Raw genomic sequence first — 25772 nt, 5'->3', positions numbered from 1 at the left:
GTCACTAACTAGGACCGGCAGAAAAGGTCTTTGTCAACGTATTTTGTGTCGTGTGGGACATGTAGTCTCAGATTTGGTAAAACAGGTTCAGAGAAGATGCCTCCTTTCCAACATCAACAATGTCCTTTCCACTGCAATACAGAAAACATCAGACGCTGATGAGAATATATGGGGACTGACGTATCTCTGTAGGCCCAGAATGTCTTTTTACCCGTGTCAAGGTCCAACGCCATGCTTGGTTTATGAGCAGACCCCATCGAGATGAAATGGACAAACCAAGCCACATGAAATTCAGCCACACGAAAAGTAGACCGTGAGTCTTCTTATGAGAGAATTATTATTATTATTATTTTTTTTGATCTCATTCTAAGGCACACATTTCTGTGAGTCATTCCAGTCTCTCCTCATCCTGGGACTCTCTGCCAGGTCATATGGCCTTGGGAATCTGCTTCGCACGTACAAAAAATTCTGCAAAAATTACTATCAAAAACATGTGGTTTTGACCTGGCATCCACATGAGGTTTGCAGAATAAAGGGAGAAATTTTCTTGACTTCGCAGACCATATTTGGGAATGAAAAAAGGGGATCCTGTGAGAATATTCCCCATTGTATTCGGCAATAAAGCAGCAGCAGCCGCAGCAGCGTTTTAACACGGAGCGCACCGGGCAGGCTGATTTCGTTCTGATGTTTCTAATGATGCCCTGCGTGACGCCTGCCTCCAGTTCCTCGGCTATTTGTGCCAGCGTTTTCACTCTGGTGATGAACTAGAGAGGCACACTTGAAGAGAGACTATCACAGACTGAGATGAGGAAAATCAATTTCAAAGCCCAAAAGACGGCTGGAGCAGGAAGGTCACTGAACACTAACAGTTGCTTTGTGGCTTTGGAATCTTGAGGGGGATTCTATTTAACAACAACAACAACCGGACGGGAGCCGCGGAACTGCACCGCGTTATTAACTGTGACGCGCGCGGCAACGAAAACATAAATGGAAACAATCACTCTGCATTCAGCGCAATTAATAAGCGCTCGTTTCTCTTCTTAAGTTGAAAGATCTGTTTCTTTGTTGGTCTGCCTTCAGACCCACCTTTTCATTTCAGCTTCCACCTCCTGTCCTGGCTTGTATTTCTAGCCGATCTTGTGAGGTATCTTTCTATGGGTCATGTCACAAATTTAAAATTTGTGACAGAGACTGAATGCCCTCATCTTTCCTGCTGTCCCCATTCAGGCCTTTGGGTCACCGTTGGTAACTCTATCCTGTAGGTCTCTCTGAGGGACTTAGGGGTAATTTTCAATTATTCTTCTAGCCTGCCTGTCCTGCCCCCTTCCCCCACCCACCCCCTTGTATCCACCCCGCCAGAGAACCCTGCATTCTTTCCTTTATGGTCTGGTCTGGTCTTTTCTTTTTTCTTTTCTTTCTTCTTTCCCTTCCTTTCTTCCCTCCCTCCCTCCCTCCGTCTTTTTCTTTCTCTTTCTTTCTTTCTTTCTTTCTTTCTTTCTTTCTTTCTTTCTTTCTTCCTTCCTTCCTTCCTTCCTTCCCTCCCTCCCTCCCTCCTTGTCTGTCTGTCTTTTTTGCTGGGGTTGAAAAGTTCTTTTGAGTTCTTATACCTCAGTTTCCTCTTTTGAACTGATTTGGCAGAGGCAAAGAAGAGACAAAAGTAACATTTTCATTTTAAATTTTCTACTCTCAAATGAAATGTCATGTTTTAAATAGGAAATCTGCACAGTATGCTGAGGTATTGCTATATATCCAGTCACAATTCTTACTGGTTCTCCTCTCAAGCCACTTACAACTGCTTATTATTTATTTTGCTCTGTTTTACTCCATGTCTTAGCAAGTATGCTCTGCTCCTTAGAAATGGCTTACTTTTGACTGAGGTTGTCTTTCAAAACAATAAACTACAAAACACTATCATAAGATTTTTAATGGCAAAATACTCAGGTTTTTAAAGTAAATTTAAATGTGCTTCTCATTGTATTATATTATGTTGTATTGTATTATATTACATTATATTGTATTATATTATATCATGTTATATATCACAGCATATTGGTGCTCATGGAAAGATGCTGATATCAGGTATAAATTAAGTAAGTTGTACTATATAATTAAATCGTAAGCTTACAAGAGTCACTAGGAAATAAAGGGGTTCATACTCGTCTTGTTCAGATTAGTACAGTCATGTTACTCCTGTAGCATTGAGTATGTTTTCATAAGTTGGAAATTACAGGGACGGAAATGAAAAGCATCCTTGGGAAGCATGTTATAGCGTTACTCAAAGTGGCTTGACTCATTTCCTCAATGGGACACCGAGATAGAAAATAAAAGTCCAAAAGAAAGTGTACAACCTCTGAATGACATGTTAGTTAGATCAACTTCATTACTGGTTGTCTTCACAGAGAAGAGGTTTCTTCAATATTTTCCGTTAGAAATCTTTTTAGGGATTTTAACCAACAAAGCCAAGGACTAGAATAAAGAGTGTTGCAGTGTTCAGTTCTATCCCTAAGGCACAGTTGAAACCTTTATTAGGGACATACACACACCTGGAAAACTATTTCTTTTTGTATATAATCTATTCTGTCTTATGGGGAGAAAGACACTACTGTCCAGGAGATGTTCACACTGCCTTCCTCACTATGTTCTTCGTTGAACAAAGAGAGTAATTGACATCAAACTTAACGTGAGCTGCTTACATAAAACGTCTTGATGTCCTGCTTTCTACTTATGTTTCTAGACAAATCAGTAAAAATTGTTACCTAGAAAAACAGACTGCTTACTTCAAATTAGATGCTCTGATTTCAAAGACAACGTGCCAGTGAGAAGAGAGATTGGCTGTATTTGGTCACATTTACCAAACCTTTTCAGAATCCAAACTTCTCACTTAAGAGCTAAGGGAATTTTAAGGTATAGGTTCCTCTTCCCTTCAGGCAAAATATAACTTTCTGGATTTAAGAGGCTTATTAAAGGTCTCACAAGATTTCCTCAACATCAAACGACTCTTCTAAAATGACATTTTCAGATCTAAAGCAAATGAATCCCACACTTACGGATTAAATTTACCTGGAAATATATGAAGGCTAAAATTAACTACTGAGTTCAAAATAGTTGTAGTCATTGATGATGCCAAAACAATGGGAGGGTTGCCTAGAATTCATTTTAAGATAAAATACTTCTTAAAAACTGTCAGAATATATACAATTTAATTATTGTGTATTATCTTCCTTCCATATTGCCCATTACCACTCATTTAATTGCTTGTCGCCTATGACTGAGAATATATTTATTAAATGCTTCTGGAGTTTTAAAGCAGCCGCTGCTATTTGTTAGCATATATTTGAAACAAATGATATACCTGAACGATGATATTAACCACCATGAGAGCGCTCTCAATACTTAAAAATAACCTGGCCTTCATTAGCACAGTCTTTAGAATTTTCACTACCAAATCCTGAATTTTAAGTTCCAAAGCCAACTGGATTATCTATTAAATGTATATTTAGCATTGTGTTTATAACTCATTAAAAGGCTGAAAAAGCGGTTTACTTAAATGCTGCGCTTTAGAGAACAACGCAGCGAAATACAAGATTCCTGGCGGCTTTCAAACAGAAGACTAAAGAAAACAAAAGCCTATATAGAAAATTACCTGTTCTTATTCAAGGCCGGGTTCCTGCTTGTTTTTCCTACCTTTCAGCAACTGATTCTCAATAGGTATCCAAAGACATCTAGAACAATTACTTACCGTGTTTCAGTACCTAGTTATTTGGAAAGAAATCACCATCAGTCGAGCAGGCTGGCCCCCAGAAGCTCTGTGAGATTGAACTAAGAGACTGCAGAGGCTGTGAATTTTCAGGGAGAAGCCCACCCACACTAGCGTCTGAGTAAGGCTTAGTAAAAGGTGTTCGGCAGTCTCCAATCTTTCCTAAGAGAACAGTTCAATCAGACTGATCACGGTATCATAGGTTTGGGTAGGGCCTGGTGAACTTAGGTAGCCAAGGGCTGGTCCACTAATATGAACAAAATGTACTTAGAGACCATTTCATACATGAAAGCAGCGGTCCTCAAACACCAGCTTGCATCAGAGTCCCTTGGAGGGCTGGTTCTCGGTGGAACCCCCAGCAGTTGATGTTGCCCGGCCCAGAGCCCACACTTTGAGAACCGCTACAGTAATGATTCAGTGTTAACTCAAGACTCCCAAGACTCTATAACAAATCAGAAAATCATTCAAAAGATTCCTGTTTAGAAAGTTAATGCTGGTAGCTCACAACAAGCCGTCAACTCCAAACAAACGGAATTTTTACGATACAAGGCTCAGTCCATCTGACCCCAGAATCAAATGGCTTAAACATTTTTCATTGTTCTAGGTCATCTCAATCTTAATTTTTTACTTACAACATCCCCCTTTATGGTACTTCCCTTTCAAATGCATCTAAGTGTTAGGAAATCAGGTCCTTCAGACCTTCTCTTCTCACTGCTACTTTTATCTATCATGTTTATTGAACTTTATCTCTAAATGAGATGTCAGTGGGGTACCTGGGTGACTCAATCGGTTAAGCATCCGACTTTGGCTCAGGTCATGATCTCACAGCTCGTAAGTTCAAGCCCCGCGTCGGGCTCTGTGCCGACAGCTCAGAGCCTGGAGCCTGCTTCGGATTCTGTGTCTCCCTCTCTCTCTCTCTCTCTACCCCTCCTCTGCTCATGCTCTGTCTCTGTCTCAAAAATAAATAAACATTAAAAAAAAATTTTAATGAGATGCCAGTATCTGTTCTCTTTTGCTTGTTTCCTGTACTATCTGTATTTCCGTGTGTGTATGAAACATTCACCAACACACTATCTTATTCCACAAGCACCTTCTTTTGGGGGTTCTCTTTCTGTCTTTCTTGGAACTTAATGCTTGGGTTTGTGAACCACGTAGAAGTCGAGCTGATAATTCACCGTGGGTATTTACAATATCCCAAAGGGTTCCCACTTTCTTCATACAGATAATGCCATTTCTCTACCGTTAACCTTTCTGGCTGGAATAGTTTTTATGTATTATTTTTTTCCTCTAAAATCCTGGCTTCAATTTATTACCTGTATTAAAATGTATAGGGGAGGAAAAACTACCTCTCATCCTTTATCTATTAGCAGAGACTTCTGGAAAACTCAGCTCTAAATATTTTTAAGGCACTGTGCACACACACAGACACGCATAAATACAACCTCTTTACTGCTTAACACATCTGCTGTATTGAGGAGAGGGAAAAGAAATAAAAACTATTTCCTGCATAAATGCCTTCTCCTTAACTTTTCTTTGAAGCTGCTGGGGACAACAGTGACCATCAAGGTGGTGTTCCTAGCACTGGCCACAGTGGACGCGCTACCCACTCTGACAAAGGTCGTAGCAGGGGTCGCCTCAGAGGTACCAGACAAGGTGACAAAAAATCCTCTTACTGAGGTTCAGAGGGAGCAGAATTCCAGCATATCTGAAAAAAAAAATCCCATGCTGAATCCTCATTATTACAGTTAAAGAGAAAGTTTTTTTTCTCTCAGTCTTTCCATATTATTTTAAAACATGCTTTCGAGAGTCTAGAAGAGTACTCACCTGGATGAGGAAAGTAAAAAGTATTGAGAGGACTAGGTTTTAATTAATTTCAATAACCACCGTGGTTAGCACGAGTACTTGACGAAAGCTATAACTAAAAATATAAAGCTAGCAAATGGGAGCTAAAAGCTGAAAAGGCTTGCCTCAAGGATGGATATAAAGGGAAACGGTTAAGAAATAATAAAATTTACCTGGAGTGCGTCAATAATAGACTGAACTTCATATTTGTCTTTTTGCTTTTTGGTAATTTAATCTCTGATAATTTTTAAATAGGGTGAGTTCAGAGTAGATGTATATGCCCGTGTGTGTGTACATGTGTATAAATTTTCTAAGAATTGGCCAGGGCTGGTTCAAAATGGATTCATTACTTTGCCTCTAATATAAAGGTACTATTACTATAAACTTAATTGGAAATGTTTTATAGTAAGTAATATCCTATGCATCCCTGAATTGTAAAAAGAAAATGTTTTAGAGTCCTACTAATTAACATGCCTCTTCTTTGATTACCTTTAAATTAATTATGGTATGCATTTTAAAGAAAATATTTTAAATAAGAAAATTAAACACCCCCCCCCCAAGTGAGTAATCAACATTAGAATGTAAATTATGTATTTTGATGTGAAAACAAAAGAACAAATATGTCATGATTCGAGCTGTGACCCAGTGAGTTAGTGAGACCTATAAGCTCCTTCTTCAGGCTGATAGCATGTTGTGGTCTCAAATCTATTACACTTTTGAATTGATGTGCTATTATCTTTGGACAACTTTCACACCAGGAGGTGATCCCAGCAAGAAAAATGTCTTAAATGAAAAGCTTATAAACAAGATACATTTCACCGCTGTTACCTGAATTAATATGAGCTATTAGTGGTTGTACAAAACGTGGTTTGAGACAGAAACTGTTTTTAACATTTTGCCAAAAAATTCTGCAATATGAATGTGTGAATAATTATACATTTTAGCAATTGCCACTGTATCAATTTGTAATTATAATGAGTACGCAAACATGTTCATGGTAAATACAACATTATATGTTCACTGATCTCCGAAAATTGGGAAGAAAAGTTCTAGAATATTAAGGTGATTTGTGCAAAATGTATTTTAGTGAATTCTTTCATAATTACTTTTAGGTCTTAATTGAGAAACGAATCTAATATAACATAAAAAAACTAATTTAATAGAATATAAAATTTAAGCATAACCACACCTTTCAAAAATATATAGGGTTATTATAATAGGAAGCAAAGATTTTTATTATGACTTATTTTAACATAGGTATGTCTATAATCAAGCACAAAATCATGTTACAGTTTGGGAGGTTAGGAACTGAACAACAGGTCAAATATGCAGATTTGTTTCTTTTTCTTTCCTTTTTATCATGATCAAGAAGGCTCCACAGTCTTTGTTTCAAATTTTAGTTATTACAATAGTGCAGCCGTACCATCAAAGGCAGAAACCTGTATTAGATATTTTCCTACATGTTTTAAGATTATCAATTATACCTACTGTTGGGAAATGATGTACTAAATATATTAAGATGAAAATGGGAATGAAAAAGAATGCCTTAAAATTCCTATGGGCTATTTGAACAAGATTTCAATTATTAATTCATTTAATTATTGACAGCCGTCTATGCTTAAAAACCTGTTCAGCAAAGTTCTTTCTCTGCAAGTTTGAGAAGGAAGTGTGAGCCAGATAAAGAGGTGAATTTTGATGTTAAGTTTATGACGAATGAAAGAATTTCAGGGTTGTAAGAGATGTTGAAGGTATCTTAGTCAATCAAATATGTGGTAGTGAACATTAAGTAGTAACAAAACAAAACATAAAACAACCATCCCAGAGAGAGGAAAGTGTTTTAAATAAACCTGAGTGAGCACCTATTTACCATGTGCAAAGAAAACACGATCTAATTTTAACTTCACAAAATCCGCACTGCGCGTGTGTTATAAAATCTACTTTTTTTTTTTTTTTTTTTAAGTAGGCTTCACACTCAGCACAGAGTGCAACGTGGGGCTTGAACTCACAACCCTGAGATTAAGATCTGAGCTGAGGGCAAGAGTCGGACGCCTAACTGACCAAGCCACCAAGGCACCTCCTATATTCTTTTCTTTAAATTGAGTACACTGGGCCGTAATTTGCCAAAGTGTATACAGAGGCAAAACCAGGTCTTTTTAGGCCCTAAAACTTATGTTCTTGACCAGTTACATAATAGAGGAGTAGTTTCTATATGAGCTATGTATCTTAACTCGTGTATAAAACACACTCCAATTTAGGGGTGCCTGGGTGGCTCAGTCGGTTAGGCGCCTGACTTTGGCTCCGGTCATGAACGTGCAGTTCACGAGCTCCAGAGCTCATTGGGCTCTGTGCTGGCAGCTCAGAGCCTGGAGCCTTCTTCTGATTCTGTGTCTCCTCTCTGCCCCTCTCCTGCTTGTGCGCGCGCGCTCTCTCATAAATAAAAATTAAAAAAAATCAAAAACTCCCTTCAATTTGTATTTACCTCCTGTCTAAAGAATAAGAAAGATACTAAGCTTTAATACCATAATGCGGTGATGATGGTGGAGGTGGCCTTCAGTTCGTTGGTGGGAAAGTCACTAATCTCAGTGACGTATCCTGAGAGAAGGAGAAGTGTTCCCCAAGTAACGCTCTCACCTTTCAACTTTTGTGGCTTGTGTGCGATGGGTTAAACACACGATTCTTCATGGTATTTTGAAACGAGTTGTAGAGTGATCCTGAAAATCTTTTTTAACCACATAAAGGTTAGCCAGCTAGCTCATGGCAATGTACCCAAAAGAGTTATAAACCTTCCAAATGAGTTAAACATGTAACAAGAAGGGTCCAAATTTGCTGACCGTTTCTGGGATGACAAGCGGCTGTTAGTGTGGCCTGCTACCAAGAGTATATTTTTGGGAAAATTATTAACCTGTCCTTCAAGGTAAAGTAGTATTCAAGAATGAGTAAGAAAGTACCAGTCCTCTAAAGAAACTCTTAGTGCAGACAGGATATTTTTAAAACTCGCATTTGGAAATGTTCCCATCAACATATTATTTTGTTGCCAAGAACAATGACTACCATCTATAACAATTTTTAATTTTCTAAACTGTTGAAAAGTCTGAAAAACATGTATCTTAGTGAGCTTAGTCCTTATTTAAAGATGTAAAAATGGAACAACTTTCTAATTAGTTTGCTAGAACATCAGAGAAAGTAGCCAAATTTCAACAGTTACAGTATGATCCCAGTTGTCTGTGGAATCTAATAAAATTGAACTCATAGAACCAGAGAGAAAAATGGTGGCTGCCAGGGGCTGGGGAGGTGGGGGAATTGAGGAGAGATGTTTGCCAAAGTGTAGGATAAATAAATGTTTTTGTTTATTTTTGAGGGGGGAGAGAGGGAGAGAGAGAGAGAGAGAGAGAGAGAGAGAGAGAGAGAGACAGAGCCTGGGTAGGAGAGGGCCAGAGAAGGAGACACAGAACCTGAAGCAGGCTCCAGGCTCCGAGCTGTCAGCACCGAGCCCGACGTGGGGGCTTGAACTCACGACGAGACCATGACCTGAGCCAAAGACAGACACTTAACCGACTGAACCATGCAGGTGCCCAAAGTGTAAAACTTTTAGTTATAAGATGAGTAAGTGCTGGTGATCTAATGTGCAGCCAGGTGATTATAGCTAATAATATTGCATTGGATACTTGAAATATGCTAAGAGAATAGACACACGCAAATGTACACGCGTACGCGCGCGCACACACACACACACACACACACACACAGAGTATGTGAGGTGATGGATAGATTAATCATTTCAAAATGTGTGTGTGTGTGTATGTGTGTGTGTGCGTGTGTAGATAAATTTAATGATCAGGAAGTTCATATAGTTGTTAGGGTCAAAAAAGGTTTAAGGTATGATTAATATTTGATATGTAATTGTCTTATAAATGTATATTTAATAATTTATTAAACAAACAAAACTAAATAATAGGTTGAAAGAAAATAAAATTATTTAAAAATGTTATTTATTTCGGGACATCTGGGTGGCTCAGTCATTAAGCAACCGATTCTTGATTTCCACTCAGGTTATGATCTTGCAGTTTGTGAGTTCTAGCCCCACATCACGCTCTGAACTGACAGTATAGAGCCTGCTTGAAATTCCCTCTCTCTCTCTCTTCCCCTCTCTCTGTCCCTTCCCTGCTCTCGCTCTCTCTCAAAATAAATTAACTTTAAAATATTATTTATGGGGTGCCTGGGTGGCTCAGTCGGTTGAGTGTCTGACTTCAGTTCAGGTCATGATCTCACAGTTCAGGAGTTCGAGCCTGGAGTTGGGCTCTGTGCTGACATCTCAGAGCCTGGAGCCTGCTTCAGATTCTGTGTCTCCCTTTCTCTCTGTCCCTCCCCTGCGTGCGTGTTCTCTCTCTCTCTCTCTCAAAAATAAATAAATATTTAAAAAACTAAAATAAAATGTTACTTATTTAATTTCATCCTTTCAATGTTTAGTTTTATACATGTATGATAACATGCCTAAGATTAGTACATTGCTAGTTCTGCATAATTAATGATGTGATAAATACACGTATTTTGGGTTGAGTGCTTTTATTTTCTTTCATATGTAATTTATAAAAAAATTTGGAGACACTACGAGAAGAAAAATAAATTTAGAATTTGGGATCTAGTTGAGAGACACCCCGCTAATTAGTCATGTGACCTCGGGCCGATTACTAAATCTCGATGGGCTTTAAAAGAAGGCAAGATAAGGTTAACTGCAAGATTAACTCCAATTGTGAAATCTGTTCTGGAATAGAGTCCATCTTTCTCAAAAGCAGTCAGAACTTCTCCGCGTCTTCTATAACCACCTTGAGTTTTTCAAACTGGTACATGGTAAGACTTTCATAAATACGGGCTGAGTGAGTGAATGCATCCAGGACTCAGTTCATGAAATACCACTGCCCTACCGCTATCTCAGATCACGTCTTCCCCATTGGTTCACCGTTACTTTTTCCGAAAGCAAGTTCTGTCTTTGAAAATTTACTTCATAGTTTAATTCCTGTAGGAAGTCACCCCAATTAAATAGGGACTACACTGATCACTCTCATGATCAAAAAATACCTATCTCCAAAGGTGAAAAGGCTATGTCATTGTTCACAAACTTTATCAACATGTCCATTCTTGTTAGCTGTCACTGCCTTTTCTTCACCGAGCCTTTACTGCCTTTGTAGTTGTCACTTACCTGTGTAAATATGGAATCAATTACTTTTCTCTTCAGTGGGGAGTGTAAGAAAATAAAGAAAAAGCAAAGAAGCTGAAGTGCCAGGTACTTTGCAATGACATTTCAATGAATCCTTCTAAAATCTTTGAGAAGTCCATCAAAACCCATTTTATGACAAAATAAACAAGATAAAAATAAATGAGTAATCCGCCCAAGGTGACACAGCTAATTGGATGTTAAGACTTTAACACAGATTTGTCTGTCCCCAAACCCACGCTTTTTCCCACTGCTCCGTGACCAGGAAGGAGCACTATGACATCAGTGCAGGATGTGACTGGGGCACGATGATTTCTGGTGGTAGTATTTTAAGTGGTTCAGATGCTACGAAATCATAAAGAGGTTCATGGCAGAATCAGAGGGGTTATCAACAGAAGTTATTAAGCTTAGCTGGTTAATTGCATGTCCAAGAATGTAATCTTGTGGGCTCCAAGGAAAGGGTTCTAAGAATGGTATAACAGAAAACAGACTTGGGACGCCTGAGGGGTTCAGTTGGTTAACTGTCTGGCTTCGGATCAGGTCCTGAGCTCGCGGTCCGTGAGTTCGAGCCCCGCGTCGGGCTCTGTGCTGACAGCTCAGAGCCTGGAGCCTGCTTCGGATTCTGTGTCTCCCTCTCTCTCTGCCCCTCCCCCGATCACACTCTGTTTCCTCTCTCTCAAAAGTAGATAAACATTAAAAAAAAATGGGAAAGAGAAAAGAAAACAGACTTTATCCCAGGTCTGACGGAAGAAATAGAGAAGACAAAAACTATGTCAAGGGAAAAATGAAGAGACACTAGAAACAATAAGCAATTCTCTTTTGAGAGGGTGCTTATTAACTGGTGATAAAACCAGAGGATGAAACTTGAGAGCACCACACAGCTTCAAAACTGGACAGAAATGAATTCTAGGAAAAAGATAGAAGCTCTATGTAATAGTGATGTCAGGCTGAGATAAAACACACACGTGCATACACAGAGCATGCACACACACACAAGGATCAACCCATTTTCACAGACAATATTAGTGAAGGTAGAAGGATTTAAAAACCTCACAAAACAGTGGCTGAAGAACGGGAAGTGACTTGCCTCAAAGTGAATAGGTCAGATTCAGAGAAAGATAAGAATTAAATCCCAGTCATTAGCTATGACCAGAGTAACGGCGTGCGTGACCTTCTACTTTGATCCTGTTCGGAGAAGGGGCTAGAAATGTGTTAGAAGTAATTAAGAATTCATTTTCCTAGGTACTATGGAAATGAAGGTTATCATGTATGAATATTTTATACAGATTGCTGGTTATCCAAAACCAAACATTATCAGAGGGTACAGTAATTGCAATTTGTGGGAAATTATGCTTTCAGAAAATCACTTAAGGCCTATAGCAAATAATTAATGCATACTTTCTTGGTGTTTTAATTGCTATTATAAAGAAACTGGTTCACCTCAATTAAACAAAACAACATGCCTACTCTCTTGTACAGTATCTTCATCATGCTCGAAAGACACCTAAAGCTTTAAATACCTTAAGTAAGACTGAGGTCTAACTTCTGACACATGTGGAGACAATGCTTCCATCAAGGATTTTACTGATTCATTCCAAACATTTACTACTTGAAGTTCATTAAATGTCTCAAGAATATGAAGAGTTGCCTTTCATCATAATTTAAAGATTTTTTTTTTCTTTCCAGGAACAAAATTAACAGCCTTGGGGTTCCTACCTGCAAAAATTCACCCACTTATGGGGCGCCTGGGTGGCTCAGTCAGTTAAGCGTCTAACTTCGGCTCAGGTCATGATCTCTAGGCCTGTGAGTTCAAGCTCCAAATCGGGCTCTGTGCTGACAGCTCAGAGCCTGGAGCCTGCTTTGGATTCTGTCTCCTTCTATCTCTGCCCCTCCCCCACTTGTGCTCTGTCTCTCAAAAATCAATAAATGTAAAAAAAAATAAAAAAAAAATTCACCCACTTTTTGTTGAATGACACGAATAATGAAAAAAAAAAAAAAAAGCAAGAGATTTTATTCTGATAAAATTATGGCTGTAAGCTTGACCCAACTACCACATGAAGATAAAGTAGACATACCTGTTCCAGTTAAGATAAATACTTTTCTTATCCGTTGGAGAGAGGAGAGCTACTTGGTGATAAATGATATTCGTTCAAGTGTTAACTAATTAGGTTAATTTATCCCATGCAGTGCTTGCTATTATTATCATTATTTGGTCATATTTTAAAAACATTTATGGAGTACCTATCATTTGCCAGGTACTTTACTTACATTATTTCATTTAAAAGTCACAACACCCTTTTTAGCAAGTATTATTATGGCATGGGCAATTGACCTGTAAGGTTTAAATAATTTGTTGATGATTATATAGGTCATTTAAATGAAGGATCTGGGATTAAAAACCCAGTCTGACTGCAAAGCAGTCAGTTGTGATGCTAAACTGTGTCTGTATCTGGGTTTATGGATACAGTTGGACAAGACGGACAGATTGGGTGACATCCCCTATCCTATCTGCGAACAGATATATTCTCAATTTGCTTTTCTCTTTGAGTCCTGCATCTTTTGAAAATGTTTGTGCAAAAGTCCTGACCCGTGACACCAGGGTCCCAACACTTGCATCCTGCTGGTGGGGCTCCACCTGATCTTAGGGCTGATAAAGACATGACTGAGAAATTGAAGGAGGAGGAGCTGACACTCCCCGCCTCCCCCCACCCCCCCATCTCCCACCCGCGGGGTTTAGCCGGAGTGTTCCCGCTCTCACACAGCGAGGCTTCAAGGCAGAGTATGATGAAGCTGTTTGAGACGTTTTCTGCCCACCTCCCATCAAGTGATGAACGGATAAAGAAATTGCGGTTTATATACACAACGGAATACTACGTGGCAAAGAGAAGGAATGAAATCTGGCCTTTTGTAGCAACGTGGATGGAACTGGAGAGCGTGATGCTAAGTGAAATAAGCCATACGGAGAAAGACAGATACCATGTGTTTTCACTCTTAATGTGGATCCTGAGACACTTAACAGAAGACCATGGGGGAGGGGAAGGAGAAAAAAGTTAGAGAGGGAGGGAGGCAAACCATAAGAGACTCTTACAAACTGAGAACAAACTGAGGGTTGATGGGGGGTGGGAGGGACGGAAGGGTGGGGGATGGGTATTGAGGAGGGCCCCTTTTGGGATGAGCACTGGGTGTTGTATGGAAACCAACTGGACAATAAATTTCATTTAAAAAAAAAAAAAGAAGAAGAGGAAGAGAAAAAACAATTTGCCGTTGTAAATGTTGGAGCCCCTCTCCGGCCCCGTCTCCTTGGATCCTCTGGTATGCTCTGCTCAAAAATGACGGAGCCTTCATACTCAATGCCAGGTTTTTGCTACAGATTAGATCTTTGGTAAAACCATTCTGAGCCCCCAAAAATGATGTTTAAAAATAAAACGACTAGGTTTTATTCAGGAATATATATCAATATTGACTTCTGGGAATGACCTTCACCTTACAGCTACTGTCAACTCACAGCCTACTCTTCCATCTTGATTATTGGCATGACGTGTGGTAGCCAAGCAAGTCGAGGTGGCAGCATTATAATTAGCTAATAATCATCACGTTTAAACAATCATGCTTTTGCTTTCACTTATCTTACTAAATCGACTCCTAGCTCATGCTTTATCTTCGAATGAGGTCTCTATTTCTGTATAGAAGAAAGAAGAGTTTTGGAAACCAAATTGTAACGCTGCTGGAGACACAGTAGTTCACTGTGTATTTTTTTTTAAGAGAGAGAGCGAGCGAGCATGTGAGCTGGGGAGAGGGTCAGGGGGGAGAGAGAGAGAATCTTTTGTTTTTTAAATGTTTATTTATTTTTGAGAGAGAGAGAGAGAGAGGGTGAGTGGGGGAGGGGCAGGGAGAGAGGGAGACACAGAATCCGAAGCAGGCTCCAGGCTCCGAGCTGTCAGCACAGAGCCCGATGTGGGGCTCGAACTCATGGACTGCGAGATCACGACCTGAGCCGAGGTCGGATGCCCAACCGACCGAGTCACCCAAGCACCCCTACATTCGAACTTCTTGAACAAAATCTCAGTCAATACATTGGCTTCAATACACGCTCCCTCTTGTCATCTTGATATTGTGAGAAGAGAACAGAAACAAATATTTGACGTATTATTTTAAGAGCTACACACCTGAAGGAAAACAGAAGGTGTGAAGGGGCTGACCAAGGGTTAACGATCTGCTAGAAGTTGGTGTAGAAACCAGAAAAGTTCAAGTTGAGAGTCAACCAATGGCTGCTCCAACCACTAGCTGTTTTTCCACCACCTCTCTCATTTGGTCTCTTTTTCTTATCTGAGCTATAAGAGAATATGGGCTCACAAGCAACTTTACTCTTGGGAACACAATTTCGTCGCTAACAGTAGGTCCCTGTGTGTCCAGGGCAGTCTCAGTTTACGCCTGTAAAATTTCCAGTGCAATTGCTCTTAAAAACCTTTCACTCTCAAACTGTCTGCTTTGATGATAAATTGTATGGTCACCACGGAGCTTAGACACTGAATTAGGACAAGAGCGTTCGCAACCTCCCTCCTCTCACCGAGACAAGTCTTTACGCCCCAAATTGAAATGAGCCTTCCATGCAAACACCACCTGGCAAATCCTTTTACATCATACCTCCTTCTTCCTATTACTCTGAGAAACACACGCACGTTCCCCTTTATGGGCCTTTTAAGAAACAGTGTAAGTTGGGGCACCTGGGTGGGTCATATCCGCTGAGCGTCCAACTCTCGGTATCGGCTCAGGTCAGGATCTCAGGTTTTGTGAGCCCTGCGTCGGGGTCTGTACTGACAGCGCGGAGCCTGCTTGGGATTCTCTCTTTCCCCCGCCCACCCTGGTCCCTCCCCCGCTTGCACTGTCTCCCTCTCTCAAAATAAATAGATAAACATAAAAACAAAAGAGAGACTGTAAGTTAGCAAAGGTGAAACCTTTCGAGAGATCTAGAATCCAGCTGACTTTTACTATTCATTAGGATATAATTTTAGATGAGTTTATCGGCTTTTTTATTGTTGTTGTTGTTGTTTGTTCATTTTTAGCAAACAGAGACGGTGAGGCCCTCAACCAAAGGTTAAGAATTTCTTAGCCTAGGCCCAGATCCAACGTTGAGTAACCCTAGCTTCTTCATTTTTGTGTCTCTTTCAATGGGCTGTGATGGTTTCCTTTTCCCCCCAGGTGCCCGTGGGTGACCCCAGACTACCTTTAACAAAAGGATATGGTATCAGTCCATAATCTTAAGTCAGAGGATTACCCTCCCAGGAATATTTTACTTAACGCTGTATCCGTAATTATGGAGGATCGAACTACTTACCATCTTGCTAAAGGTAGCGGGTCACAAGCCCGCAGGTGATGGTGCCATTTTTCACCTGGGAAAGCTTTCCCTGGTAGGATAAGACCACCACGTGTAGACCGCTGCCTGGATTTCTAATAGGAAAGGCTGACTGATACCTGACGCTTGTATGAGTGTCTCGCCTTTCCCTAGAACCATTCACAGTGAGGGCGCCTGGGTGGCGCAGTCGGTTAAGCATCCGACTTCAGCCAGGTCACGATCTCGCGGTCCATGAGTTCGAGCCCCGCGTCAGGCTCTGGGCTGATGGCTCAGAGCCTGGAGCCTGTTTCCGATTCTGTGTCTCCCTCTCTCTCTCTGACCCTCCCCTGTTCATGCTCTGTCTCTCTCTGTCCCAAAAAAAAAAAAAAAAAAAAAAAAAAACCGTTGAAAAAAAAGAAAAAAAAAAAGAACCATTCACATTGAGGATAAAAGGGGGGAAGAAAGGGAGAATATCTTAATTTAGTAAGTAATACTTCCGCTTAGGTATTTTTTAAGAAACTGTAGCAGCTGATCTCACATTAGAGCAGCCCGGGACATTTAAATATTTAAATAAAAAGTGCAATAATAAAGAGGTAATTTAATAGGCAATTTCATACATTAATAATTAGCAAAGCATTAGTGAACTACAAGGTAAAGAGCTATGGGAACATAACTAATGAACTATCAATGCCAAAGTAGACTTCATAGTAAAACAAGACTTTAATAAATCTTTTATTAAATGGCTACAAATGAACCATTTTGTTAACGTCTAATAGGTAACTACTGAGCTACTTAATTCACATATATAAATGAAGACCTTGCAGGCAATTAACTTCACAATTGCTGAAGGTCAGGGCTCCCGATGCGAGTTACGTTACTACACCTTTAAGGGCTGCTGCTGTACTGGGTCAAGTCCTAGCCTTTCCTCCTCGGCTCTACAATGTGTTAGCAGCCATTATCATGCGCTGAGGCAGCTGAAGTATAAAATAAACAAGGCATGAGCGATACACTAGCAAATGCCCAGAACTGAATCCTACAAAGTGTAAGAAATAGTGAGTGCAAAGAAAAGGAATCCTGAAGGAAAACTCTAAGCGAGGATGGGTATTTACGCATGGGCGCTGACTGCTTTTTACTGGAGACGAGGAGAAACTAAGGAAATGCTGATAAATTGCAAACGCTTGTCTGGGTCTGGATGTGACTCTAGGAGATCTGAAACTCACTAGAGATTATAGACCAGAACCGCTCTATTTACTGAGGAGGAACGTACAGTACACAATAATATCGATTGTCTCCAGCAGCAGCAAATGTTAAATTCATTAGAGAAAGGAAATAAGCATTGTTATGGAAGCAAGAAACTGCTGGTAAAAAAAAAAATGCTTTTTAATAAATCAGTACAGAAGCTGCATGGAAACAGGACAAGGTGGAGAATCTCTGATGTCTTCTCCACCAACTCATATGGACTAAGTCTACAAATTACGGAGAGTTTCATGGGTTATTACATGCCAATTTGCAAGCGGTAATTATCAATGCATGCTGGCAGGAGAAAGGGGGAGGAGACAAAACAGATTCTTACACACCCATAACTGAATTTCATGCTCTGTAACTGACATCCTTTAAACGACAGTTCCAGAAAAGTGAGAATCCGTAAAATGAGTATACGTGTAAACAGAAGTAATTGGCAAAGACGAAACTGTGCTCCAGATTAAAAACGAGTCAATGGCAGACCCACGTCTGGATGAAGTTGTTAATGTAGCTGAAACTGAACCTGAGAATCATACTCGATAGGGAACCTTAACTAAGAAAGGAAAAATCAATGACAGATAAGACTGGTTCTTCACCTCAAGAGCTCCAACCAAGTGAGACTATTAAAGAAACCACAGCAGGTCAGGACAGTGTGAGATTTTCACATCGCTGCTTAGGTTGATACACTGCGTCTGTGCAAAGCTGAAATACCATTTTCTTTTGATTAGCAATCTTATAAGATGTGGACCTCTGCAAATGAGAAGGTGACAAAACTGGACAACAGACTGAAATTTTTTTCAGCATGATATACGATGTTTTGATTCATTACTCTATATATTTCTATGTTAGTGAGATGCTATCAACTGGCAGATTTTCTTCCTGTGTCAATTCACAAAAACTGTATAATGTAATGCTGTTTGATGGGTCACTCATGGCATTGCTTTGAAATGGAATTTCAAACGGTATTGCTTTGAGATCATCCTGAGAGTGATTTTTTTAGATGGTCTGAATATGGGAGAAATCAGCTACGATGGGTTGTCCTCTAAACAGCTACTTTCTTTCCTAACTTCCCACCAAAAAGGAACAAACTCATTAGTACATACGAGGAATAATAAGAATGCACCTTATCTTTCCCCCAAATTATTCCGAATATCTTCACGAGAAGACTTGGCTTCAAAGAATCCCAACTCTCCTACTGGCACAGTTTTTGAGGCTTCTGTGCCACGCGACATCCCTAACACTAAACACGTTTCTGCTGACTTAACTTGACACATTTCATACATATTTGTCAAAACAATTATTGTTAACTACAATGCAATTATCCATATTCAATTTGATGACTCAACTGGAAAATTACTTTTTTCCTAATAAAATTTTTCCAAATGACAACAGTGAATCAGTGTTGATTAGTTGTTCAGTGCGTGCTAATTAATTACACGGGGTAAATTTAGTTCTGTGCTAATAACCGCAGGGGGAAAAAATTTTGTAGACACGACTTTTGTTACAAGTGAAGAAATTTCCTTCCTGCCTACTTCTTCTGTACTTTCTCTTTCTAATCTATCCCGGACGAGCGTTCAATAATACAAAATAAACAATAAAAGCCAACTACTCTTGCCTGATGCTACAGGTGAAAAGACCGGAGTTCTTTGGAACCTTGGTCCTAGGTCAAGAGTAAAGGAAAAGAAAAAGATTTGTACTGTTAACTTATTTAACTGTGAGGACCTCCGGATAGCTCATTCTCATAGCAGACTTGGTTTAGATCATGCATTTAATGGCCAAAAAAAAAAAAAAAAATCCCAATTTATTCACTATGAAACCTATTTCTTTATCCAGAAGCTAATTTAAATGCTGACATTAGCCAGGGGCTCTACGGGGCAAGGCATTTTGGGGGGATATTCCCGGGGGTCTGGAGTCCTCCGTTTTCTGGCTTTCGTGTGGTGATGATTCTTTCTCTCTGAGCCTGATGGAAGTTTATGGCAGCAAAGAAATAAATACTGATAGGAATGTCAGGGGAACTTTGTCACAAAGCTGTCAATAGGAGGCCAGTGAGGTAGGACGCCGTATTCTCTTGTGTAAATACACGGTGTAAAGAACACAGGGCCTGGCCAAAGAAGGGACAAATTTTTGTGCCCGGAGATATTGACAAAGTCAACGGATTAATTCAAAACAGCTCTTCCTGATCTATGCTTTTGTAGGAGTGGTTTGCTACCTGTGGGCCAACCTGTGTTAAGTAATAATTTCAGAACCTCACTGAACACCTGTACGTGTGCAGAGGAAGGGCACTAAGCTGGAGACGCCTCTGGAAGACAAGATGGTGAAGCCTGTAGGCCATCGTACAGAAAGGGGGCAAAATTATTTCAGGAGTTAGAGGTATCAGTTCATTGTAAGGAAAAATCTTACTGTCGAATATTACTGTCTAAGAACGAACGGGATGTCTTGGGCAGTCATGCTGGAAGGAACTGTAGACAATAGGTCCTATCCTCTTTCTGTTGCGAGAGACTAAAATATCCTTAACAGATGCTCATCTGACTATTACACCTAGGAATCCACTATGGTTTTATGATGTAACGGACACGACGTAGCCTGTAAAAGTAGGGACGTCTAGAACTAAGTATATGCTACACATGTTCACTACATCACCCTCTATACAGAATTGAGGGTCACCTTTTACATCTCTGACATTTTCTTGACATGCCTGCTAACTTGTAAATAAGAAAGAAAAAAAAAAACCCGCAGTAAGGAGGAGTTTTACCGAGGCCATTTACTCTTGTCTCTGACACAATGTGTGAAAAGGACAGGAAAGTTCACGGGCCCAGCGACTAAAAAATGGCTGGTAACCTGGCCCTGCTCCCACACAGCACAGAGGTATGCTAACTTTTTTTTAGCAAGAAAAGGGTTAGACTAGTTTACCTGTAAATGTTCGATGTTAAAACAACACAGTCTGTTGACTACTCTAGAATATCGATGCATGCAGATACGCTGTGCAGCCCTAACGATCAGATAATCTGCGAGTCTCCCACAGAGGAGTTACCTGCTTTCCAGTGGTACATTACTGCCAAGGACCCAGCTGTCCTGCAGCTGGACGGACTCGGGTGTGGTTTGCAGCTCGGCGGGCAAAGCAGCCGGCGGGGCCGGACTCTGGTTCCTTCTATTGGTCAGGGAGTTTCTGTTGAGAGAAGTGATGGACGGATGGTGCTGTGCGGGGTGCTGCTTATGGGGTGGTGGCAGAGGCGGAAGGGTGGGCTGGCCTTGGTTGTTTGCAGGTTGCTCTGAAAAAAAGAAAAGGAAACTCATTCTATATATGAGTACATGTACATATGTGTGCGTGTGTGTGTGTGTGTGTGTGTGTACATACACATCTACACACACCACCAATGTCTTGGGGATCCACTACAGATGAATTAGAATTAAAATCTGCATTTAAACCCATATCCTAATCAATTTGCATATTATTCTATTAAGCGGGTGTTCAGTGACATTCTCTAAGAGCGAGTTTACCCTTGATACACGGAGTACTAATTAATATACAACAGATGGTAAAATTGGTTTTGGTTTTAATTTGTTTCAGATTTTTTTTCATCTGGTTTTATTAACACCTACAGAAAACAGCGTCTGACAGCTCCCCTAATGTGCCTTTAGACTTCAGCTTTTTTTAACAAACCGACCCTGAAATTAAATGGGTAATTTCGGTTGAACACAAAGGTTTTCGAAATGCATATAATCCCTATAATTATTTAATGGAGGTTTTTTTTAAGCTTTATTTAACTGCAATAAATTATTACAAGCTAGCTGCTAAACAGCAGTAGACTAGTTTAGTGCATTTCAAATAAGCCAGACCTGCCTTATGATCCGCTAAAAGACGCTAAGTATTCTTTAGCAGAAGGTCACTCTGTGAAGCAGATGTTGTTTCATGGATATTTAACAGACTGAATCACATCTGATTACAACGTCAGAAGACTCATATACTTAATGACCGTTACATCCATTAGAACACACACAGAACAGATTTGCCAATTTCACAGTACGCCGTATAACTACATCTTGGAGTAAGTCGTAGGTGACCAGGGCGACTCATGCCATTGTGTCACTGGTACAAATATTTTGCTCTCAACCACAATCATAAGGGATCCAGCAACTTCAAACTATAAACACAACGGTAGGTTGTGACCAAAGAAACATTCCCTAAAACTAGGAAGTCGTAAGGTAAAATTGACAAACCAACGTAACACGAGACTGACTTTTCAATCTCATTACCTGCCTTCGGACATGCTAGAATTCACAAATACTACATTTTAACAAACAGACAGAGGACTCCTTAATTTAATGCTAACCTTATTATGGTTCCATACATGTAAGATGTCAATTTTTGACTAAATGCAGTTCAAAGTGCAATATAATTTTAAAGTGATGTATTAAATCATGCTATTAATATAAATGCACCTATTAAAGAAGAATAGGAAACACAGGGACTATCTTTCATCTGCAGTGTGAACGCCAGCAGAAATTGTTATGCCAAATAGAGTCTAACACTGTAATTGTGAATGCATAAAATGAATTCTTGATATGTAATAGCTTGAATATATCTTATACCCTCTTTACAGGGTATAAGAATTAAAATAACTCCTCCCATCGCATATAATATCTGTAAATACTGCATATTTCTAATGGCCTCTAACAATCCATATAATACCATTTAACAACTAATAATTTCTTACTCTTGAAATGAAGGAGAGAGAAAACCCCTGAATATATGAAACAAGGTTCTTTCTTGCACGTTCTCCGTTCCCAAGGATCCCCATCCTAGAAATTACAGAAATCTTGCTTGGCCCATTGTTTTGATGCTCATGAAAAATTAAGATTATCTCTATCTCAGTTAAACTGAAAGTACTCCTGGAGGAGGGGCACCTGGGTGGCTCAGTCAGTTGAGCAACTGACTCTTGATTTCAGCTCAGGTCATGATCCCAGAGTCATGGGATTGAGCCCCGTGTCGGGTTCCATGCTAAGCGCTGAGCAAAGAGCCTACTTAAGATTCTCGCTCTGTCTTTCTCTCCTTCTGCTCCTCTTCCCTGCTCTCTCTCTCTCTCTCTCAAATTAAAAGAAAAGAAATTACTCTTGGAGGAAATGCGAGGGCTAAACTAACACATATAGTTTTAATTGTGATAGGAAAAAAGAAACAGTTTAAAATTCAAAGATTTATTATTCAGGTATCATATAGTTAATTAGCTCTGTCTTCCGCAGCATTAGGGCATATGATTAGAATCTCTACAGATGTCTTTAAGGAGCATTTCAAAAGCTGCTTTTATAACTATATATATATATATTTAACAACAATATATAACAATATATAATAGCATATATATATTTAACAACAAGCCAAGGGCCTTAACTAGGTTGGTATCAGTACAATGGAAACAAAGAAAAGAGGAAACATTTCAAAGGGAAACAGATTAAGATTATGTCTAAAAAGAAGTATAGGGATGTGTCAAATGACTCCATATTTTTAAGCATGGCTCCATGGAAGAATGGAATTATACGACACATATGATATACAAATTATATATTGGATATTATGCTGATTAGAGGAGAGAGCAGTGTATATAGCAGTCAATTCCAAATTTAATTTCTAACTCTGCCAGGCATCATCATAGTGAGCCTCAGTTTTCTCATGTGTGATGTGGGGAAATAATATTGTCCCACCTAGGTATTTAATGATTCAGCGAAATGCACTCATTCATTCATTAATTCACCCACTTAGCCATTCATCCCACAAACATTTATCAAGCCTCTATGTTCCAAAGATATGCTAAGCCAATAACAAGTGAAAGTACTGGGTAATGGTAAAGCATCATGGATATTAAAATTGTTGTTGAAAATTACATGATTTTAAGATATGTTATCATTATCATGTATTTCAATATGTTGAATTTAAGATTCTTAAACGGTGAGACAAAACTTCCATTTCAGGCTTCAAAAATAACGAGTACTACTCCGGCTTTCTCTACGTTCACGCATTCACTTGGCAAGTATTTATCGGGAATTTACAATGAACAAGACATCACGCAAAGCTCCATGGCCCTTTCAATGGCCTACCCAGGTTATTTCAGCCAAGTGTGTTCTGTCTGCTGGGACCTCTTTTGATCTGACTACATAATCATGAGGCCCGCCTATAAAACAAATCCAGGTCATGAAAGCCGGACTCAATCTAAAATCTGGTGCGAGAGAATAAATGCAGAGCCTGAGTGAGATGGGATGGATGAACAGACATTTACGATTCTGCGGAAGCCCGCAGAGAGGGGCCAAATCCGAGGATTCACGTGGAGGGGAATACCACCTCTAGAGATTTGGGCTTACAGGTTGCAAGAAGCAGCCGAAGTATGAATCTATACCGACTTATTCAAGACAGAACAAATTTATAAAGTATAACAGGATAAAGTAAAATTGAACATAGCCGGAAAGGAAGAGAGAATAAAAGAAAATCAAGTAGGAGAGATAAGATAAAGCCAGACCTAAAGCTAGTGGACAAAACGCCTGCCGTATAGTTCTGTACATTTTCAGAGAAGGATACAAATCTGGCTCTCAATTATTTATCTAGTTGCTCACACAAAAAGGGAAACGTGATCACTTCCACGATTTGGAGTGTTTTTAAGACCGCAGAGTTTGTTTAAGGAAAGCATAACTATTACTGAAAACAGAGAAACATTCTTTTTAAGCACTCACAGGAAGAAAAACTGAATATCCATAGAAAATTTTATGACCTGGGTTCAAAATCGACACAAATGAAATAACAGGGTCTAGATTTGGAGACGAGCACTTAGAGTCTAACACAAGGGGTCAGATCCACTAGAACAACCACAACGTCAACTGCAGCGTTTGCTTTAAGCTGATCCATTGATACAGGCTTTGCACTCATTTGAGACAGTTTTGGACAGAACGACTCTGGAGTTCTAGAAGGGACAATCCTGAGACATAGGTCTCAACATGTCATTTTCCTTCTTGGAAACTCCAAATGGCTTCCTAGTATCTGTAAAACATCAAACTAACTCTAAAGGTGTATGTCCTAGGGTTGTCTGGGTGGCTCAGTTGGTTAAGCGCCCAACTTTGGGTCAAGTCATGATCTCGCAGTCCGTGAGTTCGAGCCCCACATCGGGCTCTGTGCTGACAGCTCAGAGCCTGGAGCCTGCTGTGGATTCTGTGTCCCCCCCTCTCTATCTACCTCTCCCCCGTTCATACTCTGCCCTGCTCTGTCTCTCAGAAATAAATAAATGTGAAAAAAAATTAAAAAAATAAAGGTGTATGTCCTATTTCTTCAGTTAGTCCTCAAAATATTTTTGCAAATGTTTCCCCCATGAACCCTCCTCATGTATCTTCTCTGAGTCTTATATTATCTGTGCCTTTTCACAGCTTGTTTCCAAATCCCCTCTCTATTATAATTAATTTTATAGGTCTCGTGTCTCCTGTTAGACTCTCTATGGGCAGGATTCACATTGAATTCACCTTGGAACCCGCATGGGGCCCAAGGACCACAGGGGGATGGACGTGTGGTCAACAAATATTTATTCACTCAAGTACACACCTGTTGAATGAATAATCATTCATTCAACTTGTGAAGAATTCAATGAAGAGAATGTCTAAGTGGTAAAAAGCTGAGCCTGCCCATAGTGTCTTTAACTGCAAGGTAATTTGCAACCTGCCCTATTTCCTTAACTCAATTCTGACATCCTGAAAGGCAGGGACTCTAACTTAAATTTCTTTGGACTTTTCAATATCTTCACTCAGTCTTGTACTTCAAAGGCTCCTAGAAATGTGCAGACTGGCGACAATTACGCAATCAGACCACTTTGGGGGCTCATCTCCTAAGGGCAGGGAGCCATGTTATCCACTCCAGACATCGGGTTTTAGGAATATTTCTCTGGAACCATAGCAGAGGCTGCAATATTCAAAATCTACCTTGTAAGGTGTGAAAATAATGGCAAGATTACATAAAAATACACACAAATATAGAAAAAATAACATGTAAGATCTGAAACAATCTATAAAATGTATGTTTTTTCAGCTAACCATAGTTATGTCTTCCTTGTATCTTAAAGCTTTTGATTAGAAATGTTCCAAATTACGTATTTTAGGAAAGGCATAGGTTATTTTTTCAAAATATTCTTCCCGGTTTAAAAAAATAAAATCTTTTGCATTATGCTTACTGAAATTATGTATTATACCCAAAGAGTGCCTTTACTCATTTTAGTCCTTCTTTCTGCCTGACGTTTTTCAAGTTCCTACTGCTCGTGTAACTTCAGGATAGCCTAGAAGCTGCCTGTTTTTATTTGATAAACACAACTTATAGCAGATAATTTATCAGTAACAAATATTAGATAGATCCAACTTTGGTCATT

At 39.6% G+C, this 25772-nt stretch overlaps 1 protein-coding gene across 3 annotated transcripts in view; it reads right to left on the bottom strand.

Annotated features, from left to right (window-relative positions):
* TENM3 (teneurin transmembrane protein 3) overlaps window positions 1-25772 on the bottom strand; it is a 446972-nt gene that overhangs the window by 168882 nt on the left and 252318 nt on the right. For all 3 annotated transcript variants that reach the window (XM_042982909.1, XM_042982911.1, XM_042982912.1), the window contains exon 4: window positions 20417-20654. In XM_042982909.1, coding sequence (XP_042838843.1) covers window positions 20417-20654 — 238 coding nt within the window. The remainder of the gene's footprint in view (window positions 1-20416; window positions 20655-25772) is intronic.

The sequence above is a fragment of the Panthera tigris genome, chromosome B1 (assembly GCF_018350195.1).
Source record: "Panthera tigris isolate Pti1 chromosome B1, P.tigris_Pti1_mat1.1, whole genome shotgun sequence".
NCBI classification, from domain to species: domain Eukaryota; kingdom Metazoa; phylum Chordata; class Mammalia; order Carnivora; family Felidae; genus Panthera; species Panthera tigris.
The sequence above is the reverse complement of the archived record's forward strand: the minus strand, read 5'-3'. Positions and strand labels throughout refer to the sequence as shown.